At 35.9% G+C, this 24,286-nt stretch overlaps 1 protein-coding gene across 1 annotated transcript in view; it reads left to right on the top strand.

Annotated features, from left to right (window-relative positions):
* Positions 1-13: 13 nt before the first annotated feature.
* The window catches only part of USP25 (ubiquitin specific peptidase 25), a 130,448-nt gene continuing 106,175 nt past the window's right edge, over positions 14-24,286 (top strand). The window contains exons 1-2 of the mRNA XM_021679295.2: positions 14-101; positions 23,993-24,070. Coding sequence (XP_021534970.2) covers positions 57-101; positions 23,993-24,070 — 123 coding nt within the window. The 5' untranslated portion in view covers positions 14-56. The remainder of the gene's footprint in view (positions 102-23,992; positions 24,071-24,286) is intronic.

Genomic DNA, 24,286 nt, shown 5'->3' with positions numbered 1-24,286 from the left:
GGAGGCGCGAGGAGCCGCACACCGCTGCCTGTGTCGCCGCCAGCGCCGCGGGGGCCATGACCGTGGAGCAGAATGTGCTGCAGCAGAGCGCGGCGCAGAAGGTGAGGCGAGCCCGGGAGCCGGCGCGGCCGGGCCCCGCTCCTCCTTCCGACGTGCTGTCCTCACCCGCCTCGGCCAGGAACTCCCCGGCCTTCCCCCTCCGCCACTCGGGCCTCGGCTGCCCGGGGCTTGCTTCCCCGCCGCCCGCCGCCTCTGCCCGTCGCCCCTGCCGGTCGCCTTTGGGGGCGTCGCGCCCAGTGCGACGCTGCGTGTGGGAAGTGGTGTGTAGTTAGTGGGTTTCAGTCCATTTCCTTCTTGCCGATTGTTTTCCTGTAGCAGACAGTGCCGGCTGTGTATTGAGAGCGACCCTCACATTCCTACACTCCTCTCTAGGGCTTCTGAATTAAACTTTATTCACTTCCTCCCCCCCCCCTTTTTTTTTTTTTTAAAGAATAACCAGTTGTCATCCTTCCCGCACACAATTTGTATTTCGAAAGTGGGATCATTCCAAGCCTATTATTTTGTAAAAGGGGTCTCCACTAGAATTGAATTGCCTGCCTGGCGGAGCAGGTGTATTTACCAGGTGTACTTTCTGTAGAAGTAGAGAATTTGTTCTTTTTCCTTTTTCTGTTTCCTTTTCTTTCTCTCTGAATATGGAAATTGTCCCTAAGAAAGGAAACCTTTCTGGCCATGTTTATTCCAGGAGTCTTTTGTCCCCTAAGTTTGACCTTATTCCATCCTTCACCCTTTACTCTTGCCTCGGTCACATACTCAAATGGTCACTCACTTAAGTAAAAAAATAAAATCTATGTGAAGCTTCAGGTCTTTTATAGTGAGTGGTGAGAGATGTTTCTTTTATGCGAGATTCTGTTTTCAGAATCTCAAGTGCACTATCATGGCTTGCACCGTATCCTGAAGAGTTGTTGGCTATGACTTTTTTTTTTTTTTTTGGTCATTTTGTGAAAAGCATTTTGGGCGAAAGGAAAACATTGCTTTAGTCGTGTTGGAATTTGGGGGGTAACTAGAGTTTACTGTGAGCAGCTATCAAAGCTGTGTTTGGTTTATCTGGGTGAGTAATTAATGCCCCACCCTGTTGTAGTTTTGACGTAGTTTGTATCCTACCTGTGCTTGATCTCAGAGTAAGGCCTGCAGTCCTAAAGTGGGCTATCTATACACTCACTGTCTGCTAAGTTTTTGCTTTGAGATTATTTTTAGAATTCTATGATAGTACTTGAGGTAATTGAAGATGCTCGAGAATTTTGGAAAGCAAGGATAGTGCATTGTTATTTTAGGCACTTTGGGAAAGTTGTCTTTGGAATTCTTGTGTAAGTTAACTGTTAACTGGTAAATTCAGAAGATTGTTGCAGACTGCAGTTTATTGACAGTGAAATAATTCTAGATTTAATAGTGGGAGTTTAGAACAGTTTATCTCCTAATCCTCCTCTTCTGTTTTGAATACCTTAAACTTTAGTTTTTGATGTTAAGTATGTGATAAAGTGTTAATACTTAGAGCAGGATCTTGTGTTCATATGTATGCTAAGCAGTATTTAATAAGTTTGGTATCATTTTTGTTTATAGTTCTCTTCAGTATTGAATATTAAAGCCTGATTTGTTTGAAATTGGGAAATGTGGCTCCTATTTTTCACATCTTTTAAATTTGAATAATGGCAAGAAGTTTGTGCTTTTTTTTTAGTTGATTTTGACTAAAGCACTTCTTTAGCATAGAATCAGATAATGCAGATCTGCCTGGTTCAGAGGTTTATGCATAAAATTGTAGGGTCTAGAATCAAATTACTGAAAATGGTCTTGGCCATCAAATCCAGTTTCCTAGTTTAATGAGCCCCCTCCTTACACAAAGGGAGTAGTTTTTAATCCAAAATATTACCATTATGATGCTGTTGTTAGTGTGTGTATCAAATCATTTTAGAGATATTGGTAAATTTTTCTTAGAGCAATATTATGCATTTATTTTTATACTTCCATAATGGTATTTATGGTTTTTTTGAAAAGAAACAATGTGTTTGTTTGCTTTTCACATTAATATACTTTTATTTTGTTACTCATATATAAGTATTTAAAAATATTTGTATAGGTGTAAGTACTTTAAACCATCCACTACAAATAAATTGATAGATTTAAATTCACCAAATTAGTAACTAGGAAGGGGACTATACGCTAGTAACTAGGAAGTGACTTTCATACTTTAGAAGAAACAAAAGTGAAACTCTTTGTTTTCACTTAGAAACTTTATGAATTATAAGGAAAACAAGTGTCTAGTGCATATTGCATGACCAAAATTTTAGCCTATTTTCTGCTCCCCTTAAAAAAATTATGTATGTGAATACACATGCATATTAGTTTTATGTATGTGTAGTTCTATTCTGGTGGTTGGAACAGTTTTCTATATTTTCAAGATTCTTTTTTTTTCTTCCAGAAGGATGATTAGTAATTTTTTTTTTTTTTTAAAGCAGCACAACACAAAGCTTTCATAGGTCTTTTGTTCACCTGCAAAGTAGCTTGTCATGGTATAAGGCAAGGGGCTGGCTGTCTTTTCCTCTGATGTGTTCTTTGCTTGATTGCTCAAGTTTGGCCATGGCGGGAGTTATGAGATGTAGTAAAACTGCAGAAAGCTGCTTTTCTGAGGTTTAGGCGATACAGATTAGGTAGAGTTGGTTAAATCCTGTTCATAATTTTGGTCTTGAACAGGTATCTTCAACATTTGTGCTTGATATTTTACTGAAGTGTAGCATCCTTAGATCTCAAAAATTTAATACATACATGGCTTCAGGTCCCAAATGAGGGTTCTTTAGGGCAGTGATAGAAGGCTTCCTCCCAGGGACCAAATTGATTTATAGAGGGAAGTGAGTTGGGTACTGTTACCTTAAATGCATCCTTCTGAGTTGAATAAAATATAAGATTCATAAAGGCAGGTATTTTTCCTATTTTGTTTCACCCTAGAGCTTAGAATGGTTTCTTGCACATAGTAGGTTTCAGTAAATATTTGATAAGTGAAATAATGAGCGAATATTTTCTAAAAGGAATGTAAGTGTAGTAGTTATTTTAGTTTCCTAACTGAATCTCAAGATTTAATTATTGAGAAACAGTGGACTACTGTTGGAATAAAGGCTGTGTAGTGAAAAGACTGAAGGGTGTGGGTTGGGTCTAAATCACCTTTCTCTGACCTTGGGCAAGTCTTTAATTGCCTCTGAATCTTCCCTTAAAGCCTTAAGTTAGTATGATTAGACATGAGCAACTCTTTTAGATCTGAGTGTTTAGTGGAGCTAAGCATGCATTTATTTCTGGACAGGGAGGACAAAAAAATACTAGATGATGGGGCAGAAGGAATTTTATGGATCAGCGGTCAACTTTCACTTAATTACAGTGGGGGTCATGTGGCACGGATGTCACAGACCAACCAATTTAAGAGTTAAAGCAAAACTTGGAAAACAATACAAGCTGGATCCAGGGTAAATTTTTTAGTTAAATTATGTAGTATTTTCTAATTTAGGTATCATTTAAAGCTGTAAAAACACAGTATAGCATTTCAAAGGACAGTGAATGTTATGTAAATCACTGTGAACATTACATAAAAGGGATGTTCTTTGGTACTAAATAGTTGATTATGTTGTTGTTAGCATAAGGCTTGGTTTGGGCAGAGACTGGGATCCAGCTGCTTATTTCCTTATTCCTCCTTCTCACCTAATTTCGATTTGTATACTAACATTGGCTCCAGCTGCCTTAAAGAAGTCTCATCAGTTTTAGTAAATATTCTGTTGATTTTCTTTAATATTCTATGTATATAGTTCATGTCATTTGCAAGTAATTCTCACTCTGACTTATTCCTTGTTAATACTTCTTTTTTTCATTTTTTTATTGCCTTAGCTAAGATTACAGAATACTGCTAGGATTAGTGTTAGTTTCTGTTATGTATTGTTTCATTATGATATGGAGATTTCCTTACAGTCTTAATGTTTTGAAATGTTTTGAAATCAAATTTAGATGTTAATTCTTTATAAAATGCCTTTTTCTTTTTCCTTTTTCAATGACCAATGTGCTAATTTGTGTGTCAAAAATAAACACAAAAATTGTAATAGATAACATATATGGAATATGTTATATATACCTATGTTAAGGAATTGTGCTTAGATTTTTTTAAAACTTTTTATTCATTTAATCTTCCCAAACAAATTATTATTAGGTGAGCACTTTTTTTTTTTTTTCCTGCATGGTGTGGTTGAGGAAACAGTGTTAGAGAAGAACTAAAGGAACATTTCATTGCTGATATGTGTTGGGGGTAGAATTTAAACTCAGGGTCATGAGACTCATGGACTCTTAACCATTATGCTGTATTGCTTTCTGGTAAAATCTCATGTAGTCATGATGCTGCCAAATTCAATATACTAAATTTTAATCTGGAATTTATTTTCTGTATTCTTAAATGAGATTGGTTACATAGGTTGCTTTTGTGCATGTGGGCTGTCAGGGTAAGGTTAGCTCATAAAATCATTAGAAAGCTTTTTAGGTTTTCCTTTGCTTTTGGAATTGTTTAGTATAGAATTAGGTTAAATCATTCAAAATTGGTGGTATTTAGCCATGTTTTATTGTTTAACCTCAGTACTTATTACTTTGAAGATTTGGTGAATATGACTATAGTAGGCCAACCATTTATCTAGAGCAAGTTTTAGATAAGCTTTCCACATTTTGACAATTAACGTTTTAGGTTTTCTACTTCTTCCGGAGTCAATTTTAAAAATGTTTATAGATTTAGATTTGATTTCATTTAGTTGTATATGTATGTATGTATGTCTGTATGTATAGGTCTGATGTTTTCTCTTAAATCTATGTAGATGGATTCCGTTCTTATTCCTGATTGTTTTCAGTAATGTTTGCCAGATGTTTATCTATTTTACTGGTCTTTTCAAAATCCAGTTCTTTGTTTCCTTTATAAGTTTTGTTTATCTTCTAATTTATTAATTTTTGCTTTTGTATTTAGTATTTCCACCTTTCTACTTTCTTTTTGGGTCATTATTGTTGCTCTTTTTGTACGTGAATTCAACATTTAGTGAGTTTCCAATCATGTGTTAATAAGCATTTTGGGCTGTGGGTTTTCATCTGATTTTGTTTGGGATTTGATTTCATTTTTATTTCATTGTTTAAAAGATTTTTTTTCCTGGCATACTTCCTAAGATGTTGCATTTATTAAATTCTTGATTTTTAGTCTCAGTGTACTGTTTAGAAAACATGATTTGTAATAGTTTTAGAAATTAAGATTTTCTTATGACTGTGAGGTTTTAATGAGCATATGGAAAGGATGTGTATTTGAAAGTTGGAGTTCTATATTTATATATTAAATGAACACTTATAATGTGATTTGAATATTTCATGTTTTTTTCCTTGTCTTTTAAATTCTGAGAGATGTGGATGTAATTTTAATGTAGTTTCATCAAATTCTTTTTATTTCTAATGGATTTTTTTGCTTTTGCTAGTCTTTTAGTAGGATTTTGTCATCCATGTATATGGTGGTCACTGATAAAAATAATTATTTTGTCATCTGAGTTTCTATTTATTAGTTTTGTTTTGCCCACTCAGTTTTGATGGATTGATGAAGTTTTCATGTATCACCTCCCCCACCTTGCCTCTTTATATCTGTATCTGTGATTAGTAAATCTCTTTCTCCTTTCTACTCTTAATTTTAAACAAATATGTATCTAAGCATATTTTTCTGATAGTGTCAGAATGGTTTTCTCTCTTTCCATCTGTCCCCAATAAGAAAGACTTTTTAGCATATTTTTATTTACAACATTCCTGATTTTGTTGGGTTAATATGGAATTGTATTCTAAATGATGGCATTTTAGATTTCTTAAGATACACCTTACATCAAAAATATTATTTGTGTTTTGACACGTTAGTAGCCCATTAGTTTTTAAAAATTAGGTATTTAATTTTAACTATATATTTTTCTGGCATATTTAATACTGTTTGATGTTACTCCACTTCTTTTTTGTACATAATTTTTAACTCTCTGTGTAAGCTTGTAAGATTTCCTCTTTGGTTTTAGAATCCGGAAATGTGTGTGTGTGTGTGTGTGTGTATCTTCTTAACGGTTCTGCCTAGGATTTTTGGTCTGAAAACTTTCATGTTCTTCTCAGGAAAAAGATGTATATTTTAAAATTATTGTTTCTACTCTATTCCTTCTCCCCTGCCCTCCTGTAATGATATTATTTGAATATTAGATACCATTCATCTCTCTTATTTGCTACAAATTTTATAATTTCTTTCTTTCCCTTTTTGTCCTGTATGTTAGATAAATTTTTAGTTTGATTGTACAAATTATTATTTTTTTAATGCTAGTTCTAGATGTACTATTTCCATAGGTGGTCATATACTTTTTTGAGGGTTTGTTTTAATAATCTGCATTTTAGTTGTGAAATAAGCAGAATTGAATTAATCATAACTACTGATTTATGATCAGCTGTCCATGAAAATATGTTTTCATTTATTTATGAAATTGCGTATTAACTTTTAATAATACTCATGAATTTTTACTTTTTAATAACAAACACATGAATCGTACTTAAAAGCTATAACTTTGAAAGTAACCTATATCTAACCAAATAGTCTCATTTTCATTTCCATCCCTCTGTTTTCATTTGAGATTGTAATCATCTTGAATCCTATGTTTATCCTCCCTTTGATTTCCTTTTTATTGCAGCTCTATGAATTCTTGAAGGTGTGTATTTTTAATTTTCATTGCTTTAACTTTAAAAACTTTTTTCTACCTTGATAGCTAAAAGATACTCATCTGTCTTTTCTGCTGAGAGTTTTAAAGTTATGTTTGCAACACTTAGACCTTATTCCATCTTCAGTTGCTTTTTGTAACAGGTGTGAGGTGGGGATCCAATTTAATTTTTATTATATATGATTTTTTGTTTTGTTGCTGTTAATTTTACCTCATCGAAAAGTTAATGCTCTCCCCCACTGAACTGACATGCCATTTTTATCTTATACAAAAGTTTTACATGATGCTCTTTTTCCCCTTGTGCTGTCTTTTGTTTCATCATTCATTTGTGAATACCATCCTGTCTTCATTGTTGTAGCTTCGTAATAATCTCTAGCATTGGAAAAGTAAGTTTGCTTTTCTTCTTCCAATGTGTCATGACACTGTTTTCCTTAGAAATGTTAGAATAATCTTACCAAGTCCTCTAAAAAACCCTTGTTTGAGTTTTTTATTAATTCAAGCAACCGTATAGCCCACTTTGGGATCATTAAAATATTTATGATATTGAGTCTTTCTATCCACGAACAGAGTATACTTCTTTTATTTAGGTCTTCTTTAATATCTTTTCAGTTTATAATTTTAACTGTAGAATTTCTATGCATCATTTGTTTTAGATAGTTGGTAATTTCTGATAATAATTATATGGTGCTTTAAAATATTTGTTGTTATTGGTGTGTACACATGCAACTGGCTTTTGTGTATTGATCTTATATCTAGCCATCTTGCTAAACTTTTCTATTTTAATACTTTTCCAGTGATGATTTTGGATTTTCTGTGTAAAAGATTATATCATGAATAAATTATGACAGTTTTATTTATTTCTAATTTTTATGCCTGTAATTTCATTTTTTTCTTACTGTACTAGGTAAGACCTCTAATAAATGTTGATTAGACGTGATGATAATGGATATTATCTTATTACTGATTTCAGAGGACAGTTCCCTACTTTGGTACCTACTGAGTTTTTAAAGTATTTACATGCGTTAATTGTATGAACTTACATGTTATAAAAAGGGTTCTATTTCTAAAGAACTAAAGAATATTGTAGTATTTTAAGTTTTGATGTGTGCATGTACCTTTTTCCTTTGAGTCCTGGTGACTCATGAAAGTTTAACTCCAGGCCCCCCTGGGAATAGGTGGGGAGATAGTTGGTTTGTCAGTTACTTCTCTGTCATCCTGCCTCCTATAAAATCAGACATGGTGAGTGTGGTATCATAGTTTACAATAATCATTAGTGTATAAAATATATGAAAGACCAGATATGGCTTGTGAAAGCCATTTTGGAATGTTACTATGCAATGTGGCTAAGTAGATGAAGTGAAAGTTGAACTTATAAAAACACCGCTTGTGTTTTATTTTGGCAAAACTTGTACTAATTTTGAAGAATATTCTCCTTGTCAGGATTATCTTGTTTTGTACATATGATTGGTAATTTTTGAAAGTTTTTTCCTTTTCTTCCTTCAGTTAACTGTCTTAGTACAATCTATCTGCTTTTTAAAGATTACTTGGTCTTAATATTTAAAAATGTCCAGCAATATTTTCCTTGTCTTTTTAACCTTGTTGATACAGGTTTAGACCAGAGTTTCTTTGGTTTATGGACTATTCATTTCCTGTAGAGCTTGCTAAAACTGTAGAATTCTGTACCTCACGTGAGCTCAGACTTACTGTTTCAAGCCCAAAGGTTGGACTAGTGCATTCTTTTTTTTTTTTTTTTTTTTAATTTTATTTATTTATTTGAGACAGAGAGAATGAGAGACAGACAGCATGAGAGGGAGGAGGGTCAGAGGGAGAAGCAGACTCCCCGCCGAGCAGGGAGCCCGATGCGGGACTCGATCCCGGGACTCCAGGATCATGACCTGAGCCGAAGGCAGTGGCTTAACCAACTGAGCCACCCAGGCGCCCTGGACTAGTGCATTCTTAACAGGAATCCCAAATGATTCTTCTGTACTTAAAGTTTGAGGACCACTAGTTGAAATTAATTAGTATACTTAGAGATTGAGAATGCTTCAGCACTTGTGTAAATTGACTGTAGGGCTCCTTCAGGGGTTGAATTATTACAGTACACCCAATTTAACACAGTGGAGCAGTCTTCGAACATACAGGCTTTCTTCTGTTTCAGGTGTTTCTCTCCATCAGTACACTGATATGCTTTCCTGTTGTAAGGGAAATGCCTCCTGCCTCAGGCTTTCATGGCCAACATCAGTATGGAAACCCAAAGCTTCAGATGCATAGGTGGGACATTTGCCCCCCACCCCCAACCTCAGTAGGGCAGATTTAGTCTTTCTATTAACTGACTCATGATACATCAAGGAGTTGGGAAACAATTGTACATGCTAAGGTTGCAGTGTTCCTGTTTCTCTTCTTTTTGGGTTGTGTAGTGTGTATGAATCATTTCTGAAAGTGTGTGTGTGTGTTTGTGTGTGAACCAAAGCATATGAAAGCTTATGTATACCTTAAAGAAATATAACATTACTACCTTTTCTACCACCCTAGACATAAAATAGAGCATCCTTTTATTCTAGAAATTTCCTTTGTGCCTCACTCAACCTGTCCCTTCCTTCCACATCCCACTAGCTGCTATCTCTACTTTTCCAAGTTAATGTTACTGTGGTATAATTTATAAAAAATAAAATAAAAACACCCATTTTAAAGTATATAATTAGGTAAATTTTATAATTTAAATTTTATAATTAGATAAATTCCAAAAGATACCCTGTGTCACCCTTTCTATTTAGTATCACCACACTCCTATTCCAGGTAAGCATGGATCTGATTTCTATCACTACAGGCCAGTTTTGGTTGTCTTAGGTCTTCACATAAATGGAATCTTAAAATTCCTTTTTTTTTTTTTTTTTTTGCATTTGACTTTTTTTTTCTCAGCAAAATGCTTTTGAGATTGAGCCACATTATTTCATGTGTTAGTAGTTCCTTTTTAGTGCTGAGTAATATTTCATTATATGAATATTACAAACTGTGTAAACATATTTCTGTTGGTGGACTGTTGGGTTTTTTCCAGTTCTTGGCCCTTATAAGTGATATTGTTACATTTACATTTGTAAGTAGGTCTTTGAAGAGACATATTTGCATTTCTCTTGGTCAAACACAGAGGAGTAAAATTGTTATAAAAGATTGCTACATGGTTATTTTACTATCCTACATTACCATCAGCAATGTATGAGAGTTAAAGTTGGTCTACTTTTTTGTCAACACTTGATATTGTTAACTTTTATGTTTTAGCCATTTTAGTGAGCATGTAAGTGGTACTTCATTGTGGTATTGATTTATATTTCTGTAATGACTAGTGGTTTTAAACATTTTTTCATGTGCTTATTGGCCATTTTTGGAGGATTTTTAAACATTGCTTCTCATATACAATTGATCCTTGAACAATGTGGGGGCTGGGACACTGACCCTCCCCTCCCCATGCAGTCAAAAATCTGTATATACCTTTTGACTCTCCCAGAATTTAACACTAATGGCCTGCTATGACTGGAAGCCTTACTTAATACATATTTTGTATGTTATATGTATTCTATATTGCATTCTTACAATAAAGTAAGCTAGAGAAAAGAAAATGTCAGGGTGCCTGGGTGGCTTAGTCGGTTGTCTGCCTTTACCTCAGGTCATGATCCCAGGGTCCTGGGATTGAGCCTTGCATTGGGCTCCCTGCTTAGTGGGGAGCCTGCTTCTCCCTTTCCTCCCACTCCTGCTCTCTGTGGCTATGTCTGTCTCTCTCAAATAAATAAATAAAATCCTTTTTTTAAAAAAAGTAAATGTTATTCAAATCAAAAGGAAGAGAAAATACATTGGCAGTGCTGTAGTGTATTTAATAAAAAGAAGTGTGTAAGTGGACTTGCACAGTTCAAACCTATATTGTTCAAAGGTCAACTGTTTTATCCAGTCTTACATTCTTACAGGACTAGCAATAATAGTAGCTACTTAATTATTCCACACCTGAAAATAGCTAATAAGTTTTTTTTTTTTTTAAGGATTTTATTTATTTCAGGCAGACAGAGACAGCGAGAGAGGGAACACAAGCAGGGGAAGTGGGAGAGGGAGAAGCAGACCTCCCGCTGAACAGGGAGTCCAACGTGGGGCTCGATCCCAGAACCCTGGGATAATGACCTGAGCCGAAGACAGACACTTAATGACTGAGCTACCCAGGTGCCCTGAAAATAGCTAAAAAGTTAAAGATGTTGCTAGAGGTACAACATTCTAGGAGCAAGTACTGATACGCTCATAAAACAAAATGAAACTCCACAATTTGTCCTTCATTTTACTATTTTTTAAAACACCTGTTAAAAAGGCTCAGTGCTGAAGAATGACAGCCCTTTTCAGGGGCGCCTGGGTGGCTCAGTTGGCTAAGTGTCTGACGCTTGGTTTTGGCTCAGGTCATGATCTCAGGATCCTGAGATCAAGCCCCCTGTCAGGCTACCTGCTCAGTGGGGAGTGTGTTTCCCCTCTTTCTCTTCCTTTGCTCTCCCCGCTTGTGCTTGCTGTCTGTCTCTTTCAAATAAATCTTTAAAAAAAAATAGAAAATCCTTTTCTTTATACCTCAAACTAACATTAAATTAATGTCTTTGATAATTAATTGTACACACAAGAGAAATCTTTGTGGTGTATTTTTTGTTCTACAGGGTACAAAGTATTTTAACATTGTAGTTGGTTTGGAAATTTGGAAAGAACTTGGAGGACCAATGGTAGGTGGGCTGAACTCTGGAGAGGTAAGCATTTGGGTCAGAAGGACTTTTCTTACTGTTTTTGGTCCGTGGGAGAACAAGAAAGAAGAGCCTGTTTTGAACTGGAAAAGGAAACAGCTCATACTTGCTGGGTTTTTATTGGTGCTGTTCAGCCTGGAAGTGGGTGAGGTGGAGATTAGCAGTACTAGGCCTGAGGGTAGGATTGGCTGCAGAGCTGAGAGCTAGGTCCTCAGTGAAGCTGGATGTGGGGGAACAGTGTGGAGAGAAGGACCAGGAATGAAGAAGCATTAGCGGCGAAGGTCCATTACTCTGGTAACACTAGTAGAGAACCAGTGGTACACTCCCGTATACACAAGTTGATATGTTAAAATTCATGCCAGAATACATGCACAATCAAATATCTGGTTTCTTTGGGGTGGAGCTACAGAAACAGTTTTGAGCTGGGGTGTGGGGCTTGCTGTGTACCTCCACTGAGGCCTCTGAGCTGGTCTGGGTTTCTCATCAAGAACACCCTTGAAGTCTTCCCATGAGGCCTTAGACAGACTGTGGAGCAGAGCAGGGCTGAGGAAGAGGATTTAAAGGAAACTAGCAGCAGTCCAATGTCTCAGGTTTAAAATTCTCAGTTTTTAAAGAGAAGCAGCAGCTCTCTGCACAGGCCTCCTGTGGTCAGTGGCTACTCTTTGTGCATATTCTGGTCACACCATATGGATTCTCAGAACTGACTTCTGGGCTTCTTCCCCAGTAGGACCAGGACTTCGGATCAGTGATAAGACTGCAGATCTAAGAGAAAACTGACAGTCCGTGTTTCCATTCTTGCTGGTGGCATCAGAGGAAGGGCACCCTTACACCGAGCATGTGGCAGCTCTGGCTGGATAGATAAAAGCAGCATATGAGATGGCTGGGTTCAACTCTTGGTAGGAAGCCTCGATTTCTGGGCATGTGGGAACCAGAGTAGCTTCCTCAGGGCATGGGGTTCTGTGTGAGGAGGTATGCTCCCAGCTCTCTGTGAATATTGATTTTATGTGGTGTTGCCATTGGCTTGCTCTTGGCCATCTTGAGGTTGGAGGTTGGCTCAGGCAAACTCTAGCCTCAAGGTTTGCAGTTTTCTGATGGAAGAGAATGCCTTCTGTGCATTCTAGGCCGTGCCTGTGGTGATCAGGGACCTTCTACCCCGTGTCCTGCTAGAATCGCTGGCGAGCTCATAGAGCTCTCTGGGTTTAATGTACAAAGGGAGGGGGCTGACCAACAGAACCTTTGTTCTTCCTCTTACTTATTTCAGGGGGCTCTCTGTAGAGAAGAGGGAGTGGGGCTGTGGGAGAGTGTGGAGTCAAGCAGGGGGTGTGGTGGGGAGATACTAGGAACCAGCTGCCTCCATGTTTTCCTTCTTGGTCATGTACAAATAATTTGTATGTTGCTATTGAGTTGTAGGAATTTATATATTCTGAAAGTGTCTTTCATTATATGTATATATTTTTTTCTAAATGTGTATGTAGCTTGTCTTTTTATTTTCAAGTCTAAGTATTTTAACATTGATGTTCATTGTCCCGTTTTTTTTTTTTTTCTTTCGTAGTTAGTGCTTTGACCTAATTTTCTTGACCCTTAGTTTGTAAATTTTTTTTCCGGTTTTCTTCTAAAATGTTTTATTAGCATTTACACTTAGGTCTGTGATCTATGTAGACTTTACTTTTGTGTGTGCTCTGAGGTGTAAGAGTCAAGGTTCATATGAAATAAATGAACCTTTGTGTTGTAGTTCATTTATACTTCTGGATACACCAGAAGTGTTCTATTGCTGATAACTTATTCATTTACCTTCTTATGTTTATGGACCATTGAGAATTTTTTTTTTTTTCCTGTGAAATTCTTATGTTTTTTTTTTTTTGGGTTGTTTTTTTCTTTTTTTTTTTTTTTTTTTTTGATTTGAAGGAGTCTGTTACAGTCTAAATACTTTTTTTTCTTCCACTTACGTGTTTTCCAAGTTTCTTTTCCCATTTTCAGGAGGTCTTTTTACTCTCTTTATGGTGCCCTTTCATGAATAGAAGTTTAATTTAGTCTCATTTGTAATTAGTTTCCTTGAACTTCCATACCCGTTTTTTTTTTTTTTTTAAAGATTTTATTTATTGAGAGAGAGAGAGAGAGTGAGAGAGATCACAGAGGGAGAGGTAAAGGGAGAAGCAGATTTGCTGCTGAGCAGGGAACCTGATGCAGGGCTTGATCCTAGGACCCTGAGATCATGCATGACCTGAGCCAAAGGCAGACACTTAACCAACTAAGCCACCCAGGCACCCCCCATACCTTATTTTATAAAGAAATTCTCTTTTATTGGCCTCTACTGTTTTTCTCGTTTTGCTCTAGTATTTAAGTCTTATTCCACTTGAATTTGAATTTTACACATTGTTTGAGTAGGTGGCCAAATTCGCTTTTCCCCTCTGGAAAACCAGCAACTTTATTGAAAAGTTCATCTTTCTCCCCATTAATATTCCACCTGATGACAAGGTTTTTATTCTTGACTTAGGACCTTTTTTTTTTTTTTTTTTTTTTTTTTTAAAGATTTTATTTATTTATTTGAGAGAGAGAGAATGAGAGAGAGCACATGAGAGGGGGGAGGGTCAGAGGGAGAAGCAGACTCCCCGCCAAGCAGGGAGCCCGATGCGGGACTCGATCCAGGGACTCCAGGATCATGACCTGAGCCGAAGGCAGTCGCTTAACCAACTGAGCCACCCAGGCGCCCGACTTAGGACCTTTTTAAAGGAAAACATATCTTTGGGACTCTCAAAGTATTTTTTTATTATAGCTTTAAAGTTTGCATAAATATAACTAGGCATAAATTTATTATGTTCTATTGTATGGCTTTTAATGCACTAAAAGCAAAAACCAACTAATAATCTAGATGTAAGCAAAGCTAGAAAATCAGTAAAATTTAGATTAACAAGGTTAACTTGACAGATGGTAGTGTTTTACAGAAGCTAACTTAAGCACTTGCAACTTCAACCAAGGAGTTTAATATACGTGTATCAGGATATTCTTGTAAGATATTATTATTAAACTTTGGAAGTAGATTTTACTGCTGTTGTCATCCACATTACTTTTGTGACCCTGTTAGTTGATAGCCATTGTCTTAGAGTGGTGTTCTCAGCCTTTTGTGTTGTAAAATCTTCACAGATGTACCTCCATGTTTGATCACACTTTAAAGTATTTTTGTCTTTTTATTTTTTGCTAAAGCTCTGTAAATGTAATTATTGCAGTATCTTTGAAGCAGAATGTTGAACTAAACAGGTTTTGTGATTTAGTATAGAGTGGAGTATACTTCCTGTGAATAAGAGGTAACAATTACAGCTTACTCTTAAGTTAGTGCCCAATAAATATTATTTGTTAGAACCCATGAGTACTTTGCCTTGTGAACATATCTTAGGGCCTGGACAGTCAAGAGGGTGAGATACTGCTGTGCGGTGTGAGAACTGCTTTTGCAGACATCTTGAGATAGTATTATCTACTGGAGTAATAATGTGTTGTAATTATTGCTAGCTGCCTTCAGGGTTGTACTTTCTTGTGGTGAAGGTTTTAAACCTATTCGGGTGTGCTGCCAAAAATATTTAGTATTTGAATGCATATTACAGACACAAAAATGTTAAGAATTATTGGGTAAAAGACAGCATATAGGCCCAGCTAGCTATTGGGCAAGATTTCTTTGAGTATGTGAGTTTTTGCTGTGTGAACCGTCAGTACATGTATTTAAACTGTTCACATTTGGGCTATGTTGTACAGTAAAATTTGGCTGCTAATACAATACAGTGTACTTGTTAACTGGGGGGATTTTCGAAGGTTTAGTCTTTGATTTTCTGCTTTCTTTGTAAGGTGTCTTTGAGAGATCATGTATTTTCTCACTCTTATATGTTCATTACTACTAAGTTTGTATATTCAAAATTAATTAAATGTTACACCCTTACATAAACTCTAGTTTCAGGTTTTCAGTTGCCTTTGTACATTTCTGCTTAGATACTCCGTCATCTCATTATCATGTCCATGCATTCAATTATTATTTCTTTGTTTTAAGCAGATTGAGAAGGAAGTAATACACAGAAAGCTTATAGTTTGGTGATGGTGGAGCCAGAAATGCATATATGATATTTGAAGTTAAATGAAGTATTTATAAGATGTATTGGTAGGAGGAAGAAGAGAATCTAAGAAGAATGGGAAAGGCTTTTGTCAAGGAGGGAGTGGTTGAAATGAAAGGAAGACTACTAGGTAGATTGACAGTATCATTCTAGGCAGGGAAGTCCATTAGCAAGGGAAAACAGAAAAATTTGGTGCTTTCTGTTATCTACCAGTAGCTTCATGTGGCTAGATAGGGTATAATAAAAAATAAATATTTAGTCTTTTCCCCTGGTTCCTGCCACAGAGCCTCTAGGATCCTTGGAATTTACTGTCTTTTGTATACTAATGAGTTAACTCCCATTTGGGAGACTAGGCAGCTTCAGGTGTTGGTTGTAAAACCAACCTCAGAAAACCAGCCACTTGTGATTAGAGGATTAGAATTTTCAGCCCACTCCCCAATCCACTGGCCAGGAGAGGGGCTGGAGATTTTCAGTCACCAATGGCCAATGATTTAGTCAATCATACCTATGTATTGAAATCTCTAGTGCCTTCCATACTTTTAATAAGTGCTCAGTTAAAAAAAGAAGTGCTCATTTAATGGTAGTTCTAGGCTAGAACTTAACTATGGTTAATTTTTCCCTTATTGATTTTGAGACTTACTCCCTTAAAAATACAGAATTACATCATTAATATATTGTTAGAATATAAAAATTGCTTTTAAGGAAGTTGTATTAATAAGGGTCCAATTAGGACACAGAAACCACACAGTAATTTGAATAGGGAAAGTTTAATACAAGGAAGTATTGACCAGTAACATATGATTGACTACAAAAATGTAAAGAGAACTCTAAAGAATAATGGAAGGAGTACATTTGGGAGAGGTCTGCCCTCCGACTGAGTTTCAATTCTTGCTGTAGATTTTGTGACTGAAGCCCACTGGATGGGGGACATGTTTGCTGAGGTGCTGAAGACCAGGACATTTCTGCAAATAGCTTTGTGGGTCTGAGAAAGAAAGTCTTTTAGAGCATATGCTTTATTAAACATAGCACTATGTCTAAATGATTGGAGTTCCTACTAGTCAGTAGGGTGTATTATGTATGTAATTAGTATGACCAAAAACTATATTTGATTTAACAAAGGAATTAATTGTGACACATATAGCTGTGAGGAATTATATAGTGTTCTAGTTTGAGAGTTCTATGTAGAGCGTATTTATTTTGTTTTATTAGTATAAGGGATTTTTTTTTTTGGACTGCAAGTTTATTGTGAAAATTTAAGTGTAGAAACTAGTGATAACATGAATATATATTTTATTTAAACTTCAGATCTTATAGTTCAAAGATAGGATTTGAGTCACAAAACTTTTGTTTACCCAAATGTTTTCTAGAATATAGGTACCCTAATTTAAAAACATTGGGATAGTTGGGGTTTTGGAATGCATGTTCCCATAGAAACCATATTTCATGGTGTTGGGTTCTTATTTGGCCTGGAAATGTATTTAACTCTGTATGAACTTAGATTATAGTGCTGTATAACAATATTTTTGGGGATAAGTGCATTTAGAATTTCTGTTTATGATGCATTTCTGTTATCTGCCAGTTAGTAAGGATGGGGGCATCTGTTAAGGGCATGGGCAGCTGTTTGGTTGAAGAGTTGGGGTGGCAGGTAAGAATATGGACTGAGGTGAAGACTAATGGAAAAAACCAACTGTATCGATTGCTCTTAGCTACCTATCTCATTATTTTACTTCTTCCTCTTTTTTTTTTTTTAATTTTATTACACGAGTGCTTAAGAGTGTTTATGGCCCTGAGATTCTGTAAAATGATAGGGAAAATATTTCTAAATTCAGAATTTCTGGAATATTTAAGCCTAAATGTAAATAGTGAAGAATGAAAATGCATGCCTTCAGATTTATACACCCATACAGGTATATGATTAATTTTTTGTAATGCCAAAGTGCTGTTAACCCAAAAAGATTGAGATAAGCCTTGACTCTGTGATGCTAGAAAATAACAGGATTACCCCAACCATTATGGAGTTACTGTCTAGATTATTTGCAGTTGAAAATTTCAACAATATTTTACTGTACACTCTAGATAGACTGTAAGAGGGTGTGAAAAGTTTGTTTAGTAAGTGGACCTGATTTATGTATGCTTCTTGTTCTATCTCCAATAATCAGTATGTTCTTTCCTTTGGATGAGTTCAAGGCCCATGATCTGACTTACTCCCAATTTATTTCTGCAAACTTTGCTATAGTCATTTATTCAGTCAGTATTTATTGAATGCCTACCACATGCCTGACACTGTACTAGTTACCAGGAACACATTGATTAGCAGAATATTCTGTGCTCTCTTGAGATTTAGAGTCTGATGATTAACCATGGTATATTATTATAATCTGTCACGGTCACGAGACCCTCCAACCTTAATAGAAGGCAAGTGGTACGTAAATTTGGGTTGGTAGATAAGGATAAAGACAATGTGGAATAGATGGTATCTTTTGAAATCAGTGCGGTTCTAGCACAGAACTTCTCCCATAGATTATTGAAAGAGCCTAGTGTGTGTTAGAAGGTTTTTCCCAGTGTCCTCAATCTATTGAAGTACATTTTGTTTTGGCTTATATAGCTGGATAGAGGCAGAGGCAGGTTTGGGACTCCCAAAGAAGCCCCATGAAGGACAGATTTATGTATTTGGAATTATCTGTCTAGGAAGTTTGGGGATATCTTGTTATTGGAAGAGGTAACGTGAACTAGGGCAGCTTAGTGTTATCAGGTAGATCCAGAAGGTATTTGCAAAAGTAGATGTATGTATGGTTGTGTGCCTTAAAGGCAGGAGTATGATTAATCCTTTCATTGATAGGTGACTGAAATACCACATGGTGCCTAGCAATGCTTTAGTGAATTTGATCCTGAAGTTTAAGAATGCCTTGGAATTTTCTATCAAATTAGGATTTATTTCCTCTTTTTCTTAAAAAACTTGAAAGTGTTTTTAGAGTCCATTTTAGGAGTTGCCTTTTTTTTTTTTTCCTGAAGATGGAAACCTTTGTCTTTCTTTTGCTCTTAACCAAGTTTTATATATATTTGGAAATTCAGGAGCCATTGACTGACTTACAAGTCATTCGCCCCTTAATGTAGAAAGCTTTCCTGCCGTTTAGTCAGTGGTGCTCCACTTTTTTTTTGTGCCATTATTTAAGTATTTTACATGAAGATAGTATTGGATTTTTGCACTGAGTTTTCATTTTTCACTGAATCTTTAATCTCCAAAATCAGATACAGAGAAAATATGGAAAGGGTATGGGCCATGGAATTTGAAAAACCTGTTTTCATTCCTGTCTCTGTACTTAATAATCTCTTGAAGCCTTGTTAGCCATGAAATGAGAGTAACTTTTTGGAGGGGGTGTGTGTGTGTGCACGCATGTGTGCATGTATACTGATATTGAGTGAGATTATAAACTGGAAGCACTTAAAACACTTGGCATACAGCAAGAACATAATAAATGCTTACCTTCTTTCTTTGGTCTAAGCCAGTGATTCCTCTTTTTGCATTCTCAAGAAGTTATACCAGTGTTAAATATGCTGTATATTTACTGAAACATTTAAAACAAACCCAACATTAGGTAGGGTCAACTGGGGAGGGAAAGAATTTCTGTAGAACTCTCTGATTCTTAATTTATATTGGAATTACTGATGCTTCCTTTTCCCAAAGTGTGTATAGTACTGTATTTTGCACATAGTGCGCACTTAAAGCTGTAATCATGTGATAAAAATAACACTGAGGAAGGAATCTGAAGGCCTGCATGAAGTCTTGGCTTGTTAGCTTATTGATTTCTGTGGTGTTTGCAGCTGCTGAATTTCTTTGAACATTGTGTCTTGTCTTTCTTGGTCCAGCAGTGTGAACAGATTGCATCCTCCTCCTTATACTTTAGTATATAAATTCATACAAAAAAGACCTCAGAGCTCATAAAAGGAGCTCTAGAGAGGGAAGTGGGTTGGATCCATCTTGGATCCAAAGTTGCTAGTCCAGGAGGAGAGAACCCATATGCAGGACATTTTTAGTTGAGCAGGGTATATGCAGATCAGAAATGTGATAAATAGAAAGGTGCAAACCTTGAAAGAAAGACGAGGGTCTTAATTACAACAGAAATAGCAACAACAAAAACATATAATTGTAGGAAATGAAGGTGCAGGTTTTCAAAGACAGGAAAAGCACAGCTGGAAGATGCCAGTAACAAAGGAGAAAACTACAAATGAGGTGGCTTCTGTGCCATAAACTTAGAATTTTTCTCATAAGCTCACCTCTTCTGATCTCTCATTTCTTGGTAACTAAACCAAGAAATTTTTTTCACCTTTTCTCCTTCCCACTCAGCCTTCTTCTCCACCCCAGTCATTTTCTCCTCCTTATTTCATTTTCTGTCAAAATTCATGAGATCATGAACTATGCTAGAGATACGCCTGGATTATTTTTTTTCTAAGATATTTAGTTGACTTTATTGTGAAAGATAAAATGTCAAGTTATAGCTACAAACTATAAAATTTCAAAGACGTTGTTTCTCTTTAATAAAATACTAAGTATTTTAGTAAAATCTAAATAATTTTAAATTTAAAAAATGCACTATCAGTCAACTCTGACAATAACAGGCTACTCCAAAAATTAGTGGTGTACCAAAATACTGTCATCATGTTCACAGATTTTTCAGGTTGGTTGGGGTGGCTCTGCTCCATGGGTGCCTCCTTTTTCTGGGGCAAGTGGGCTACCCAGGGCCATGTTCTCCTTAAGGAAGTTACAGAAGTTCAGGAGGGAAGCCCAGTCATGCAAATACATTTCATATCTGCATGACTGTCTTTAATATGTCATTTGTGAAAGCATGTCACATGGCCAAGTTCATCATCAATGCAGAAAGGAAACTCTCTAGTGGGAGGGAGTTAAAAGTGGCAAAAGGTATGGATACAGAGATGAGAGAATTGCGAGTCTAACACAGGCTCTTGTAATCTTTTCTGAGCTTTATATTTGTGTTTACATTTTACCTTGTAGTCATTAATGTGTATACTATTTTGTGTTCCATCACTTTAGCTTAATATGATTTTGTGAAGATAATTTCTATATAGGTTATATATTTGGTATTTAAAAATATGCAGTTGTTTGCTTGACTCAGACTGTGCCTCTAAGTCCATCTGTATAAAAATCATCTAAGATACTTATTAAAAATGCAGATCCCTTAGCCTTCAACCCTGACCCTGCTGGAATCACAGTTTCTGGGGCTGGGGCCTGAGAATCTTGATTATTATCAAACTCATCAGGTCATTCTTCTGCACATTAAAGTTTAGAACCACTTCCTTAGTGGGAGGACATTTGTATTGTTTCCATTTTTCCAACTTTATAAATAATAGCTGGTAACATTTGTATAAATGACTGATTTGGGGGAGGTATTCAGTAGTCTTTCCCTGATCCATGACCAGGTAATTTGCAGTTGAGGGAAATAATGCTCTGTGTAAAGAATGGAGTTTGGAGTGCTGGTGGTGGTGAGATTACAGAGAGGTGTATAAAATCTAAGTTTTTTATGTTAAGTAAAATGAGACCTTAGATAAGAAGAATTTCTGTAAAATTTTTCTACATCTTTAATATTATGATGTTTGGTATTGAGTAACTTAGTCATGGTTCCATTGCTGTTATCAGTACTATTTTAAATGAACAAAGGAAAGTTGACAGGTTTAAAGAATTCTTTTTTCACCTCTGTAAGTTTGACAGTTTGATTTTTTTTACTTAGCTATTTTATTCTTCCTGGCATTTTAATGACCTTGTTTATATACACTATTATTTTTATTTTGTTAGATAGTCTTGGTTATTTCAGCTCTTTAATAAGGTTATTGGAAATGAAAAATCATTGATGGTGTGGTGTATACTGCCCATGGTTATCTAATACACATTCTTTGCTTTTCCTCACAAACAGAACCTTGATTTCATTTTCAAAGTGGCTTTTTGCCTAGCTGAAAAATATGTTTTCCAGCCTTCTTTGCAACTATGAGTGGCCATGCAATTTTGTTCTGCTCAATGAAGCTTTAAGTGGAAGTCACTAGATGGGTCTTCTTAAAGAAGTCAGAATGTTTTGGCTTATGCCCTTTGTCTTGTGCCCTTCCTTTTATTCTACCTAGAACTTGGACGGGATACTTGAGGACGAGACATGGAGTGACAGACGTTTGATGAATGTCACATATAGGAGTGTTCAGTGGGAAGACAGAAGGAGCTTTAGATTTTTTTTAACATGTGGGAGGCCTTATCAGATCTGGATTGCCTACCTTCACTCTAATTATATTAGAAAAAACAGACACTGCAGTATGTTGAAGCTACTATTTAGATGGGACTCTGTTACATGTAGTTGAATATAATTTCTAACTTATACATGTGGTTTCTATAGAAGATACTTAGACGTACGTTATCTCAAACCTGATTTTCAAATGCTTTTTATTTTTTCATTTCATTTTGTAATTTGTTTAGGACCCTTCAACTCTGAAGGTATATATATATTATGCATATTTAAATTGTCAAGTACAATTTGAAATGCACATTTTACAATTATAACATTAACAAATCAGTATACAGAATATTTTAAAACCTTATTTTGAAGTTTGAAATAATTTTAAATTTAAAGTTGCAAGATAGTACAAAGAACTACAACTTTTTTTTTTTTTGAACTATTTCAGAGTAAATTGCAGACATCATGCCCCTTTAAAACTTAAATACTTCAGGGTGTATTTCCTAAGAAAAAAGATATTTTCTTACATAACTATAGTGCCATTATCAAATTCAGGAATTCAATATTAACAAAATATTATTACTAAACAGTTCATATTCATATTTCTCCAGTTGTCCCAGTAATGTCCTGTATAGCATTTAGTGTTAGATGCCGCATTACATTTGATTATCAGGCCTTTTTTGTCCCCTTTAATCTGGAAACTCTTTGTCTTTTATGATATAAACATTTTAAAGATGACAGTAATTACTTTGTAAAATGTCCCTCAGTTTGGATTTGTCTGATGCTTCTGCAAGTTTAGATTCAGGTTATGCATTTTGGGCAGGAATACCATAGGTGATACTGTCGTCTTGTTATATCCTACAACATCAGGTGGCATATACTGTCATTTTATCCCATTATTGGTAATATTAAATTTGATTACTTGATTGAGGTGGTACTTGTCATGTTTCTTCATTATAAAGTTATATTCTTTCTCCCTTTATAATTTGCAGGAATAGAGTTTGAAACTATGTAACTATCCTGTTTTTCATCAAACTTTTACCCCGTAGTTTTATCATCTGTTGATGATTCTTGACTGATTTATTACTGAGATGAATGTAAAACATTTTCGAGAAAAATTTCAGCAGATCCTTTTATTCTAGTGATGACTTCCATTTCATTTCCATTGATCTTTCTTTATTTCATGGTGCTGTCTTACAGTTTTGGGGAACTTGTTTAAAGAAATACAGAGATGTAGGAAGGAACATGGTTTTGTTTTTGTTTTTGTTTTTTTTAAGATTTTATTTATTTATTTGACAGAGAGAGACACAGTGAGAGAGGGAACACAAGCAGGGGGAAAGGGAGATGGAGAAGCAGGCTTCCCGCCCAGCAGGGAGCCCGATGTGGGGCTCGATCCCAGGAGGAACATGTTTCTTAATTAGGGATGTTCAGGGCATCGTTTGATAGTGGAATCCCATCCCTTTTTCTCTCCAACAGAGTATAATAGATCATAAAGACCAACAGATCTGAAGCAAATGAGGGCAAGTGATTAATTCTGTTTGGGATCTTTTATGACAGATTAGAGAATGAGATGATCTTCTTTTTCCTCAAATAGATCTTAGGATCCCCATGATGTAATATACGTATCTAGTGCATGGCCTGTCCTTTGGCCTGTCTTTTTCGGACATCCTAGGTGAATGGATGCTGGCTGACCCTCGGGGCAGCGGGGAGATGCTAGAGCTGCGAGGATTTCATTCAGTAGCCTCAGCCTCTAGTGAAAGTAGCCCAGTGGATAAAACTGTTTTCCCTAATTCTTCTTAGCCTTAACCATTGTGCATATCACTGCTTTTCTTGTGGGGAGGAATAAATTAGGCAGTGAATAGGCCAGAAACTGGTTAATTCAGTAAGACTCCTTGGGAAGTGATGTAGAAGTTCCCTTTTGGAAACAAGAGAATGGAGTAAGGGCTCCCCACAGCATGGTTTCTTCCTAAAATAGTGAAATTTGTTAAGTCTTTGTCAAGTCCTATATTTTTTCTTCTCTGTACTAGTTTGTGTTTTCTTTTTTTTTTTAAACCCAAAGGTCATTTATTTTCTTATTATTCTTATATATTTTCAGATTTTAAAGTGTAATGATTTCGGTTTTTCTCCTCTAGCACCAGCAGACGTTTTTGAATCAGCTGAGAGAAATCACTGGGATTAATGATGCCCAGATACTACAGCAAGCCTTGAAGGTATGGCCTCTGTTTCATGGCATACAGTTTAAGCTGCGCCCTCATCTCTACTGCCTACCATGTTTGAAAGGTTTTTAGTTACATTTTGTGGTGTAGTAATAGAGATATAGGAAAGAACTTTTATAATGTAAGAGCCTTACTTAGGGTGTAATTTTGAGCATGTTAGTTTTCAGTAGCCTAATGTTCCAGGATACCTTGGAGTGACAGATAATTTTC

The sequence above is a fragment of the Neomonachus schauinslandi genome, chromosome 1 (assembly GCF_002201575.2).
Source record: "Neomonachus schauinslandi chromosome 1, ASM220157v2, whole genome shotgun sequence".
NCBI classification, from domain to species: Eukaryota; Metazoa; Chordata; class Mammalia; order Carnivora; family Phocidae; genus Neomonachus; species Neomonachus schauinslandi.
The sequence above is the reverse complement of the archived record's forward strand: the minus strand, read 5'-3'. Positions and strand labels throughout refer to the sequence as shown.